General features: G+C 45.6%; 1 protein-coding gene across 1 annotated transcript in view; it reads left to right on the plus strand.

Annotated features, from left to right (window-relative positions):
* The window catches only part of LOC106571529 (protein enabled homolog), a 106543-nt gene that overhangs the window by 33611 nt on the left and 59644 nt on the right, over positions 1 to 13288 (plus strand). Inside the window, 1 exon segment of the mRNA XM_045695746.1 lies at positions 1146 to 1323. Coding sequence (XP_045551702.1) covers positions 1146 to 1323 — 178 coding nt within the window.

Genomic DNA, 13288 nt, shown 5'->3' on the forward strand with positions numbered 1-13288 from the left:
GATGCATGCTTAGTCCCCTCCTGTACTCCCTGTTCACCCACAACTACATGGCTAAACACGACTCCAACACCATTAAGTTTGCTGACAACACAACGGTGGTAGGCCGGATCACCGACAACGATGAGACAGCCTATAGGGAGGAGGTCGGCGATCTGGCAGTGTGGTGCCAGGACAACAACCTCTCCCTCAACGTGAGCAAGACAAAGGAGCTGATTGTGAACTACAGGAAAAGGTGGGCCGAACACACACCCGGTAACATCGACAGGGCTGGAGTGGGTTGAGAGTTTCAAGTTCCATGGTGTTCACATCACCAACAAACTGTCATGGTTCAAACACACCAAGAAAGTTGTGAAGAGGGCACAACAATGCCTTTTCCCCCTCAGGAGTCTGAAAAGATTTGGCATGGGCCCCCAGATCCTCAAAAAGTTCTACAGCTGCACCATCGAGAGTATCTTGACCGGTTGCATCACTGCCTGGTATGGAAACTGATCGGCATCCAACCGTAAGCTGCTACAGACTGGAGTGAGTACGTCCCAGTACATCACTGGGGCCAAGCTTCCTGCCATCCAGGACCTATATACTAGGCGGTGTCAGAGGAAGGCCAAAAAAATTGTCAGACTCCAGTCACCCAAGTCATAGACTGTTCTCTCTGCTACCAAGTCTACGTCCAAAAGGCTCCTTATTAACAGGTTCTACCCCCAAGCAATAAGACTGCTGAATAATTCATCAAGTGTCCACCCGGACTATTTGCACTGACACGGCCCCTTTTTGTTTTTACACTGCTGCTACTCGCTGTGTATTATCTATGCATAGTCACTTTACCCCTAACTACATGTACAAATGACCTTGACTAACCGGTACCCCGTGTACATAGCCTCGTTATTTTATTGTTGCTTTTTATTATTATATTTTTTGCTTTCGTTTATTTCGTAAATATTTTCTTAACCAACAATAGAGTTAAGGGCTTGTAAGTAAGCATTTCACGCTAAGGTCTACCTACACCTGTTGTATTCGACACGTGACAAATACAATTTGATTTGATAATTGTTTTGAGCATCACAAGTACTCCTCTAAGGAATTGAAATTAGCTATCAAAACCATCTCAAAAACCATCCCTCTCTCTCCCCCTTTCTATTCTTCTCCAGGTGGTAATAAACTGTGCCATTCCCAAGGGGCTCAAGTACAACCAGGCCACACAGACCTTCCACCAGTGGCGCGATGCCAGGCAGGTCTACGGACTCAACTTTGGCAGCAAGGAGGATGCCAACGTATTCGCCAGTGCCATGATGCATGCCCTGGAGGTGCTCAACTCTCAGGACACAGGTGAGGGTGAGCTCTGCTGACCGACGAAGAATATCTGCTGTAATGACCTGAGATATCCAGCTCTCTTTGGTGTTTTGACAAATGAGAGGTGTTCTTGCCTGTTGCCGTCCTGTTGCCACACCCATTGCAAGTAGTCGTAGTGAGAGGTGTCCTGGATGTTTAGTGGGCAAGGATGCACAGCTCTTGGCTGGTGTAGAAGCTGGGCAAGGGTTAGCCTTGGAGTGCTGTACTCAGACACACTGGTTAACGTGACTAGGTATTGGTGGATTTAAGCAGGACCCAAGAGGTAGAGCGAAACCCTCTATAAATGTCATCACAGTTGAGCGTCACATTAAAACTACAGTACTTGACCAGACATTTGCCCAAGGCACTTTAAAAATATATTTTTGTGTTTACAGTCCACACAGATGACTCATCAATGTTTTGCCTCACTTTGCAGAATTTTTTTGCTTCACTAAGCTGAATATGGTCGGGTGAGGGGGGGGAATAAAAATACAAAGAAATGATTTCCGTCTAATTCTTTTTGATCCGCTGTTTATATTGGTTTGGTAGAATGACTCTTGTCCTCAGAGTGAGGTCAAATGTTTACTGAGGACCTGCTCTCGTAAAATTGGATGCAGTTAGACGTTCTGATGTGTGTCTTGGGAGGTTGTGTGTGTGTGTGTGTGTGTGTGTGGTGTTGGGGAAGTCTGGTTCTGGAGCAGGGGCCTAGTGAGGGGCTCAATCAAGGCCCTGTTCCTGACCACCTCCCTCTGTGGCTGCAACAACTTGTGACAAGGCCCTCAGGGGTTCCACATAACAGCAGTCACACTGAGCCTAGTATCTCTCACCAGGCTGTTTAGGCCTTTTAGTCAAACTGTTTACTTATTGCTAACAAATGATGCATTGTTTTCAGTGGTGGCCATTTCTGTTTTCCAGATATGATTAATCAGAGGAAAGGCTAGCAAGCGGCTGGCCTGGCAGTGTTCTGGGGGGGGATAGCTACAATGTATCTGTATTCTCTCCAAGCAGCAGTCTGCTGAGCCCAGCCCACAGAGTTACCTCAGATAGAGTGGCCTTGGAACAGACTGTGATTATGCTGGTTGCCTGCGCTGCCTTAGCTTAATTTGTTGACGGATGCGATGAGCCACTGCGTCTAATGTGAATAGCTTTCCTGTAATCTCCACCACCACGCCTGAGTAATATACACACTGTAGCTCTGGTGATATTTCCTCAATGAGGGCTGGCTGCCTGGGACAGAGAGAGGTGTGTTTGGTTGTTGGTAATATGATTGCAGAGCGGATCATCAGTCATTTTGAGAGATCCGACGGTTGTTGTTTTTCAACGCACACTGCACCCAATCTCTTCTCTGAGGGGAAAGTTACTGTTTTATAGTCTCCTTGCCACTGGAATAAGACTGACTGAAGTTCAGAAGCTATTTAACCAAGTCTTTATGAATGAATCCAGGTTTCAAAGCAAATACACTTTTATTTGTCACATGCGTCGTAGACAACGGGTGTAGACTAACAGTGAAGTGCTTTCTTACTGGTCATTCTCCGACAATGCAGAGTTGAAGATGAGATATAAAAAAAAGTATACACATAAATAGCGACACTTGGAAAAAATACACAGTGAATAAATAATAAAAATAATGTGTAAAAATAACATTGTTATATAGGGAGTAGAAAATATTGTAGCTGGGAGTACCATTACTGAGTCAATGTGCAGAGGTACGAGATAATTGAGGTGTATATATACTGTACATAGAGGTAGGGGTAAAGTGACTAGGCAACAGCATAGATGGACTGTAGCAGCGGCGTGGGCGTATGTGTTGGCGTGTCAGTGTAAGTATGTCGTGAGTGTGTGTGTGTGTGTGTGCATAGTCAGTGGAAGAGTTGGTGCAAAAAAGAGTCAATGCAGGTAGCTATTTGATTAGCTATTTAGCATTCTTGTTTAGATGTCTTATGGCTTGGGTGTAGAAGCTGTTCAGTGTACTTTTGGTTCCAGACTTGGTGTGTTGGTACCACTTGCCATGCTGTAGCAGAGTGAAGTCTGTGGCTGGAGTATTTGAAACCGCCTGGTATAGAGGTCCTGGATGGCTGCGAGCTTTGCGGTCGGTTGCCAAGCAGTTGCCATACCGAGTGGTGATGCAGCCAGTCAAGATGCTCTTGATGGTGCAGCTATATATATATATATATATATATATATATTTTTTTTTAGGATCTGAGGACCTATGCAAAATCTTTTCAGCCTCCTGAGGAGGAGAGGCGCTGTTGTGCTCTCCATGACTATGGACGATGATATATTCTTGATGACGTGGACACCGAGGAACTTGAAACTCTCAACCTGCTCCACTACAGCCCTGTCGATGTCAATGGGGGCGTGCTCGGCCCTCCGTTTCCTGTAGTCCACGATCAGCTCCTTTGTCTTAATGACATTGAGGGAGAAGTTGTTGTCCTGGCACCACACTGCCAGGTTTCTGACCACCTCCCTATAGGCTCTCATTGTCGTTGGTGATCAGGCCTACCAGCGTCGTGTCGTCAGCAAACTTAATGAAGGTGTTGGGGTCGTGCGTGGCCAAGCAGTCGTGGGTGAACGGAGTACAGGAGGGGACTAAGCACGCACCTCTGAGGGGCCTCCGTGTTGAGGGTCTGTGTGATGGATGTGTTGCCTAGAGTTAACAATAACCACCTTCAGGCGGCCCATTAGGAAGTTCAGGATCCAGTTAGAGGGAGGTGTTCAGTCCCAAGGACCTTAGCTTAGTGAGGAGCTTTGAAGGCACTATGGTGTGTAACGCTGAGTTGTCAATGAACAGCATTCTCATGTAGGTGTTCCTCTTGTTCCAGAGGGAAAGGGCACTGTGGTGTGCAATGGAGATTGCGTCATCTGTGGATCTGTTGGGGGGCATGCGAACTGGAGTGGGTCCAGAGTGTCTGGGATCAAAATCAAATTGTATTTGTCACATGCGCTGAATACTATAGGTGTAGACCTTACTATGAAATGCTTACTTACACGTCCTTAAAAAAAGGATCCGCCCCCTTTAAAAAAAAAAATTCGCCTAAAATGACATAACCAAATCTAACTGCCTGTAGCTCAGGCCCTGAAGCAAGGATATGCATTTGAAAGGAAACACTTTGAAGTTTGTGGAAATGTGAAAGGAATGTAGGAAAATATAACACAATAGATCTGGTAAAAGGTAATACAAAGAAACAATCAACCATTCTTTTGTATTTTTTTGTACCATCTTTGAAATGCAAGAGAAAGGCCGTAATGTATTATTCCTGCCCGGGTGCAATTTAGATTTTGGCCACTAGATGGCAGCAGTGTATGTGCAGTTTTAGACTGATCAAATCAAACTTTGTCACATGCGCCAAATGCAACAAGTGTAGACTTTACCATGAAATGCTAACTTACAAGCCCTTAACCAACAGTGCAGTTCAAGAAGAGTTAAGAAAATATATACAGGGGGTACTGGTACCGAGTCAGTGTGCGGGGGTACAGGTTAGTTGAGGTAATTTGTACATGTAGGTGGGGGTGAAGTGACTTGCATAGATAATAAACAGAGTAGAAGCAGTGTACAAAAGCGATGGGAGTGTGTCAATGTAAATTGTCCGGTGGCGATTTTATTAATTGTTTTGCAGTCTTGTGGCTTGGGGGTAGAATCTGTTAAGCTGTTAAGAAGCCTTTTGACCTATACTTGGCGCTCCGGTACCGCTTGCTGTGCGGTAGCAGAGAGAACAGTCTATGAGTAGGGTGGCTGGAGTCTTTGGCAATTTTTAGGGCCTTCCTCTGATAACGGATGATGATGATGGTGTTGATGTGAGCCATGACCAGCCTTTCAAAGCATTTTATTGTTCCAGATGTGAGTGCTACAGGGTGATTAGTCATTTAGTCAGGTTATCTTGGCATTCTTGGGTACATGGACTATGGTGGTCTTGTTAAAACATGTAGGTATTAGACTGGTTAAAAAAAAACATGAGCTGGCGCACACCCAGAATAATAGTTTGTGTGGAGGTGCTGACTAGCACCCTGAGGAAGGCACAATGATGTTGAAACGTTGGTGCGACTTTCTTTATTTTGATAGTTTATGGTATTACAGACTGGGTCAGGGAAAGGTTGAAAATGTCAGTGAAGACACTTGCCAACTGGTCAGCGCATGTTCTGAGTACACGTCCTGGTAATCCGTCTGGCTCTGCGGCCTTGTGAATGTTAACCTGTTTAAATGTCTTACTCACATTGGCTATGGAGAGCGTGATCACACAGTCATCTGGAACAGCTGGTGCTCTCACGCATGATTGTGTTGCTTGCCTTGAAGCAAGCATAGAAGGCATTTAGCTTGTCGGATAGGCTCGTGTCACTGTGCAGCTCGTGGCTGGGTTTCCCTTTGTAATCTGTGATAGTTTGTAAGTCCTGCCACATCTGACAAACATCAGAGTAGTAGGATTCGATCTTCGTCCCTTGTTGACGCTTTGCCTGTGATGGTTCGTCGGAAGACATAGTGGGATTTCTTATAAGTGTCCGGGTTAGAGTCCCACTCCTTGCCTTTAGCTCAGTGAGGATGTTGCCTGTAATCCATGGCTTCTGGTTGGGATATGCATGTACGTCGCTTTGGCGATGAGGTTGTCGATGGACTTAGTTCGTTTTATTGAATATTTAAAGTATACAATATACTTGCAGTGAAGCCACTCAACTACATTACATTAGTCATCTAACAGACTTCCATCCAAAGCGACACACACAAGCAACCAGGGTCAACGCCCTGCTCAAGGGCACGTTGACAGTTCTCCCACAAGGTCAAAAACAGGGACCCGAATGAGTGATCCATCAGCCACCGGCCCAAGCTCCCAACCACCAGGCCACCAACCCTCCAAGATTCCCCCCATAGTTCCCCAAGAGCTGCCGCTAAACCATCCAAGGGCCCCCCCCCGAGAAATAAATAAATAAATACAATAATTCCATTCCCCCTCAAGACCCCCCCCTCAAATGCACCAACAAAATATAAAAAAGACAAAGGAAAAACAGAAAACAACAAAGCAAAAAACAAAAGACATCAAGGACAACAAAAATCACAGCAAGGCCAACTGAATATGTTAGTGCATGTATGGCACTATTTACGTGTGTGTCCGTGAATGAGAGCGTGTGTATATTGCATGTGTACGAACACCTGCACGGCATCAGCCTCAGGCAATCCGGCATTAACTGTAACAACACTGCCCCTCAGTGTCATTCAAACGTACTTTTTGTTATGTTTTATATTGACTTTATTTTTTAAGCTTTTTATCTTTGACCGTCATTCTATCCCCCGCCCAGCAACTCCACTCCCACTTGTCTCCAATTCCACATGCGGCTTTCTATACACCATATATCTTTCAACTATGCTGTGATGTTTAAAATACATGCAGTCCGTGGATTCTATTTGATTAGATAGATTGTGAGTTGAAGATAAATACTTTTACTAAGAGGTGTTTGTAACTGACTGACCCAGTCTCTCAACAGTACTATTTCTAGGGTACATTTTTCATAAATGTTATGCATTTTCAGCCATTCCTGAACCTGAGACCAAAAACATGCTACCTGAGGGCAATACCAAAAGAAATGGTCTTGATTCTGTATCCTCACAACAAAATCTGCAGAGCTTCGATGATTGTATGCCCCAAATATTCAACATTTTGTTGGTGGCAAGAATTTCATATAATTTTAGCTGAAAAGCATGAAGTCTTGAATTTTGCGTCATTTTATATATCAACTCATACACCCTGTACCGTGGAATCGGTACATCAAAAATCTCTTCCCAACTATTTTGCAATCTGTATGGCACAGCTGTCAACATCCTGGTCCTCATGAAACTGGTATAGTTTCCTATTTATGCCGTTTTTATTCCTCTGTCAGTTTTGATCCTTTATATTGGGCAGACAGACCAGTTCCCTACCTCCTCCTCCATTTTTGGGGGTAATGCTGTAATCAATTGGTTGTAATCTTGGATTGAGTTCCCATGCAATTCGGAAAACTCCATGAAAGACATAACTCTACCATTCCAATTTACAATATCATTTAAAAACAACATACTGTTTTCAAATATCTTTCCCATAAATACAGTTCTTTCAGCCATAATATTTGTTGTATCTTTTCAGGGGGATGAAATTGAAATTGGAGCCAGCTTTGCAGTGCTTGTTTGAAAAAGAGAGATACTTTGAAAAAAGTATCATTTTCAATTAATCGAAAATGAGACATGGCAATCTGCACAAAGGCAAAAATGCAATTTTTAAGCAATGGATGAGCTTTTCTTAGTAATCTACTTGAACCATTTAGGGTTCAAATAAAACTTTTGAATGAGTGAAGCTTTTAGAGAGGTTTAGTGCTTTTATATTTAATTATCTCAACCCACCCCTTGTCTTGTCTGCGACAAACCATCAAACAGGCAAAGCGTCAATACAGGGCTAAGATTGAATCATACTACACCGGCTCCGATGCTCGTCTTATGTGGCAGGGCTTGCAAACTATTAGACTACAAAGGGAAGCATAGCTGCGAGCTGCCCAGTGACACAAGCCTACCAGACGAGCTAAATCACTTCTATGCTCGCTTCGAGGCAAGCAACACTGAGGCATGCATGAGAGCATCAGCTGTTCTGGATGACTGTGTGATCACGCTCTCCGTAGCCGACGTAAGACCTTTAAACAGGTCAACATACACAAGGCTGCGGGGCTAGACGGATTACCAGGACGTGTGCTCCGGGAATGTGCTGACCAACTGGCAGGTGTCTTCACTGACATTTTCAACATGTCTCTGAATGAGTCTGTAATAACATGTTTCAAGCAGACCACCATAGTCCCTGTGCCCAGGAACACAGAGGCAACCTGCCTAAATGACTACAGACCCGTAGCACCCACGTCCGTAGCCATGAAGTGCTTTGAAAGGCTGGTAATGGCTCCCATCAACACCATTATCCCAGAAACCCTAGACCCAACAGATCCACAGATGATGCAAACTCTATTGCACTCCACACTGCCCTTTCCCACCTGGACAAAAGGAACACTTATGTGAGAATGCTATTCATTGACTACAGCTCAGCATTCAACACCATAGTACCCTCAAAGCTCATCACTAAGCTAAGGATCCTGGGACTAAACGCCTCCCTCTGCAACTGGATCCTGGACTTCCTGATGGGCCGCCCCCAGGTGGTGAGGGTAGGTAGCAACACATCTGCAATGCTGATCCTCAACACTGGAGCCCCCCAAGGGGTGCGTGCTCAGTCCCCTCCTGTACTCCCTGTTCACCCACGACTGCATGGCCAGGCACGACTCCAACACCATCATTAAGTTTGCAGACGACACAAAAGTGGTAGGCCTGATCACCGACAATGACGAGACAGCGTATAGGGAGAAGGTCAGAGACCTGGCCGGGTGGTGCCAGAATAACAACCTATCCCTCAACGTAACCAAGACAAAGGAGATGATTGTGGACTACAGGAAAAGGAGGACCGAATACGCCCCCATTCTCATCGACAGGGCTGTAGTGGAGCAGGTTGAGAGCTTCAAGTTCCTTGGTGTCCACATCACCAACAAACTAGAATGGTCCAAACACACCAAGACAGTCGTGAAGAGGCATGACAAAGCCTATTCCCCCTCAGGAAACTAAAAAGATTTGGCATGGGTCTTGAGAGCCTCAAAAGGTTCTACAGCTGCACCATCAAGAGCATCCTGACTGGTTGCATCACTGCCTGGTACGGAAATTGCTCGGCTAGTGCGTATAGCTCAGTACATAACTGGGGCTAAGCTGCCTGCCATCCAGGACCTCTACACCAGGCAGTGTCAGAGGAAGGCCTTAAAAATTGTCAAAGACCCCAGCCACCCCAGTCATAGACTGTTCTCTACTACCGCATGGCATGCGGTACCAGAGTGCCAAGTCTAGGACAAAAAGGCTTCTCAACAGTTTCTACCCCCAAGCCATAAGACTCCTGAACAGGTAATCAAATGGCTACCCAGACTATTTGCATTGTGTGCCCCCCCCCAGCCCCTCTTACGCTGCTGCTACTCTCATATATGCACAGTCACTTTAACTATACATTCATGTACATATGTACATACTACCTCAATTGGCTTGACCAACCAGTGCTCCCGCACATTGGCTAACTGGGCTATCTGCATTGTGTCCCGCCACCCACCACCTGCCAACCCCTCTTTACGCTACTGCTACTCTCTGTTCATCATATATGCATAGTCACTTTAACCATATCTACATGTACATACTACCTCAATCAGCCTGACTAACTGGTGTCTGTATGTAGCCTCGCTACTTTTATAGCCTCGCTACTGTTTTTCAGTCTTTTACTGTTTTTTTTTACTTCTTTACTTAGCTATTGTTCACCTAATACGTTTTTTTGCACTATTGGTTAGAGGCTGTAAGTAAGCATTTCACTATAAGGCCTACACCTGTTGTATTCGGCACACGTGACAAATAAACTTTGATTTGATTTAGCGTCCCAGATAAAGCAAAATATTTTTGGCTCATATGATTTGAGAACTAATCAGGAGTAGGCAGCGCCATGAGTGAGTAAACTGAGATATGACTAAGGAGTTAGTCAATGAAATGTTTCCATAAATATACAGGTGTTTACCTCTCCATAGTTGCATGATCTTGTCTATTTTTTTAAAGTTTTCTATTGAAATTCATTGTGGAGAGCTCATTTATAGATTTTGTGACATGAATACCAAGTATGTCTACTTCACCGTTTTTTATAGGTAAACTGCACGGTAATGTACATTTTATTTTTACGTAATATTGTACACTTATCATAATTACCGTAATTTCCGGACTTTAAGCCGCAACTTTTTTCCCAGGCTTTGAACCTCGCGGCTTAAACAATGACGCGGCTAATATATGGATTTTTCCCACTTTCAATTTTTTTTGAAAGGAGATGACTTCAGTGGTTTCAGTGCACAGGAGGAGGAGGATAGTGACGACTGACTTTCTTGGTAGGCAACTGTTTACTGCAATTTTTTATTTTTGTTACAAGCCGTGTTTCGTTAAAGCCTGTGTAAAGTTCATTTGTTTCAATGTACTGGTAGGCACCTGCGGCTTATAGACACGTGCGGCTTATTTATGTTCAAAATACTATATATATATTTTTTTTAATTCAGTGGGTGCAGCTTATATTCAGGTGCGCTCAATAGTCCGGAAATTATGGTAGGTAAAACGGATTTTATTTTTCCTGCGTGCACTGCCTCTGGATTAGCTTTTTCTTGTTGGCTTACGGCCCTATATAGCTCGTTTAGTGCCGTCTAAGTGCCAGCATTGGTGTGTGGCGGTATATTGACAGCTACAAAAAATATAGATCTCTTGGTAAATTAGTATGATATTTAACACAGTTGTTATGAGAACCCTGAACATTGCATATCCTAGCTGCCTCTGCCTCTGCCCTTGTCCCTTACCCTGCCTCTACCCCTGTCCCTTACCCTGCCTCCCTCCTTGCCTCTGCCCCTGTCGCTTACCTGTCACCCTCTCCGACTCTCCCCCTGTCCTTCAGCTCTTTGTCCCCGACTAGCTTATCCCCTGACTAGTGTATCTGGCTCTGTTTACCCCAGTGACCTCTAGCCCTCATCTCTCCCTGAGGCTGAATGCTTGGTTCTCACTGAACTTTTCTAGCCTGTATTAATTACCCAATAGTGATGCGCTTGATTATGGGAATGGTGATGACATTTCCAGCGGTGTGGGTGTTCTCACACTATCAAAGCCTGCCTGTTGCAGCCTGCCTCTGACAGGAGGAGACCCTGGGGTCTGCTTGCACTTTGAAGGAGTCTAAGGATATCCTCAACGTGTGCATGTATGTGTGAGAGAGGGAGCGAGTGAGGATGTGTCAGTCCTCTCCAATTCCCCTGTCTGTTTGCAACAACGTTTGTAGTCTGAGCTGTCTTAATAACGACATAACCAAGGGCTTTTCTCTCAGACGCCCTCTTCCTCTCTCCTTCCTTCCCTTCTCTATCCTCCTCTCTCGCTCTGCTGTTCTCCTTTGTTTTTCTTTCTCCCCTCGTTAGAGAAGGGGGGTTGTTAGCTGTTATTCTTTTTGCTGAACTCCTCCAGTGCTGAGTTTGCAGAATTCCCCTGTGTTTGGTTGGGGGCTTAGACTTGGTGCTGGAGGCTGAGGCTGGTTGTCGCGGCAGGGGATCTGCTCTGGAGCCGAGACTGAGGCTGCATATGGGCTAGACTGGGATGGAGGCTGGGAGCTGGAGCGCCACGGGCTTTATAACGCAGAGAGTGTTATGCTGGCCCTACCAAAGCCCTGCCAGGCTGGCAGAGGGAAAAGGCTAGGCGAGGTACGATGGGACACTAATTGGCCCAGCCTCAGTCAGAGCCCCATTTTGTGTTCAGTAAGCTGTTTACAGCAGCAACAGTCCAGCACAGTGATGGGGCCGGATGGGGCCTGATGGTGTTGGATAGGCCTGACTGGATGGGGTTTCAGCGACCATAGAGGGCTGGAACAGGCTGACACGCCACTGAAGGCACGCCACTGAAGGCACGCCACTGAAGGCACGCCACTGAAGGCACGCCACTGAAGGCACGCCACTGGAGGCCCAGTGCAGCCAAGCTTTCTCCTATACTTGTCCTTAACTGAGATGGAAACATGTATTGTGTGCAGTAGTTCTCGTCAGGGGTGTGCAGAGAGGAGCTGAACACTTACACAGGTTCGGTTACAGGCTACAGCTGAGTTACAGCAACCCTGTTCGTGAGCAACTTTGTTTGAGAGGCACTTTGAGAACTGTAGTTAAGATATGGATGTGATTTTCTGCTCTTCTCTGCCTCCTGTTGGTTGTATGTAGAACTGTGCAGAGGCACTCCAGTGTTATTCTTATCATCCAATGTGATGGTACTCCTGTTCTATTAGGTGTCCCTTTTAGACAAGATAAGCCTTCCATGACACGAGGCTCAACATCATTCACTCCCAGGACTGGGGTTCATCACCGGACAAGAGAGGAATGGACTCACGCTATCTTTTTATAATACTTGTTATTTCACCGCTAGCTAAATCCAGTGTTGACATGATTGACTGAGGCCTCTTCTGCCTGTGGCCTGTGCTGAATGTAGATCCAGCTGCTGTCTGTTCTGTTGCATTCTCTGCACTGTGATTGATCCTGCCTCTCTCTCGCCATTGTTCCTCCACTGGAAAACGGATGCTGCTGCTTGGGAGGAGGAGAGAAGAAAAACGCAGGGGGAGGATTCTGTCTTTTGCTGGCAGTGCAGGATTTTACTGCCTTTGGTGTAAGTGTGTAGCTCTTTCTCTTGAATGAGTGTGTGTGTGTGTGTGTGCTTTATATGTGCACATGCGTGTCTCCTACTGTACTTCCAGAAAGCCCTCCTCTCTCCCTATATCCCTAGAGTTTCTAGGGTCTCTATAGTATCTGGTCTAATTTTAGCAGAGTGAAATGTGTGGTTGGGAATCACATGGCAGGCAGTCGGAGCTAGGCTGACACTGACACCAGAGCTGTCTCTGCTTACCGTGCTGCTATTGCCTGAGATTGTGTGGCATGTGGGCTTTTCTAAAATAAATGGCTGTTGTCACCTTCCTTCCCAGTCAGATAAAACACTAAATGAGTGACTGAGCCACAGGACAAAGGGCAGAGCGGACTCCTGGAGATCAGGGACGTCATGGGTTCAGAGTTCATGTTTCCTCTGTTTAGGCCCTGTGATGAGGTGTTGTATCCCGCAGACAGACAGATGAGTACATATTCTAACTATGAGCTATCTGACTGTCTGTATGGAAATGTGAAATTTGGTTTACCCAGAAACCAGCCGGTCCAAACCAAACTGCACCTTTTCTGTGTTTAGCGTGGAGCCCCAGGTGCTGTAATTTGAACCATTGTCAGAACAGCAACAGAACAGCACTGGGAGTGTGTTTCTCGTCCTCTTTGCCGAGAAGGTGTGTGGGTGTGTGTGTGTGTGTGTGTGTGTGTGTGTGTGTGTGTGTGTGTGTGCGCACGCCAAGACAAAGGA

This window comes from Salmo salar, chromosome ssa15 (assembly GCF_905237065.1).
Source record: "Salmo salar chromosome ssa15, Ssal_v3.1, whole genome shotgun sequence".
NCBI classification, from domain to species: domain Eukaryota; kingdom Metazoa; phylum Chordata; class Actinopteri; order Salmoniformes; family Salmonidae; genus Salmo; species Salmo salar.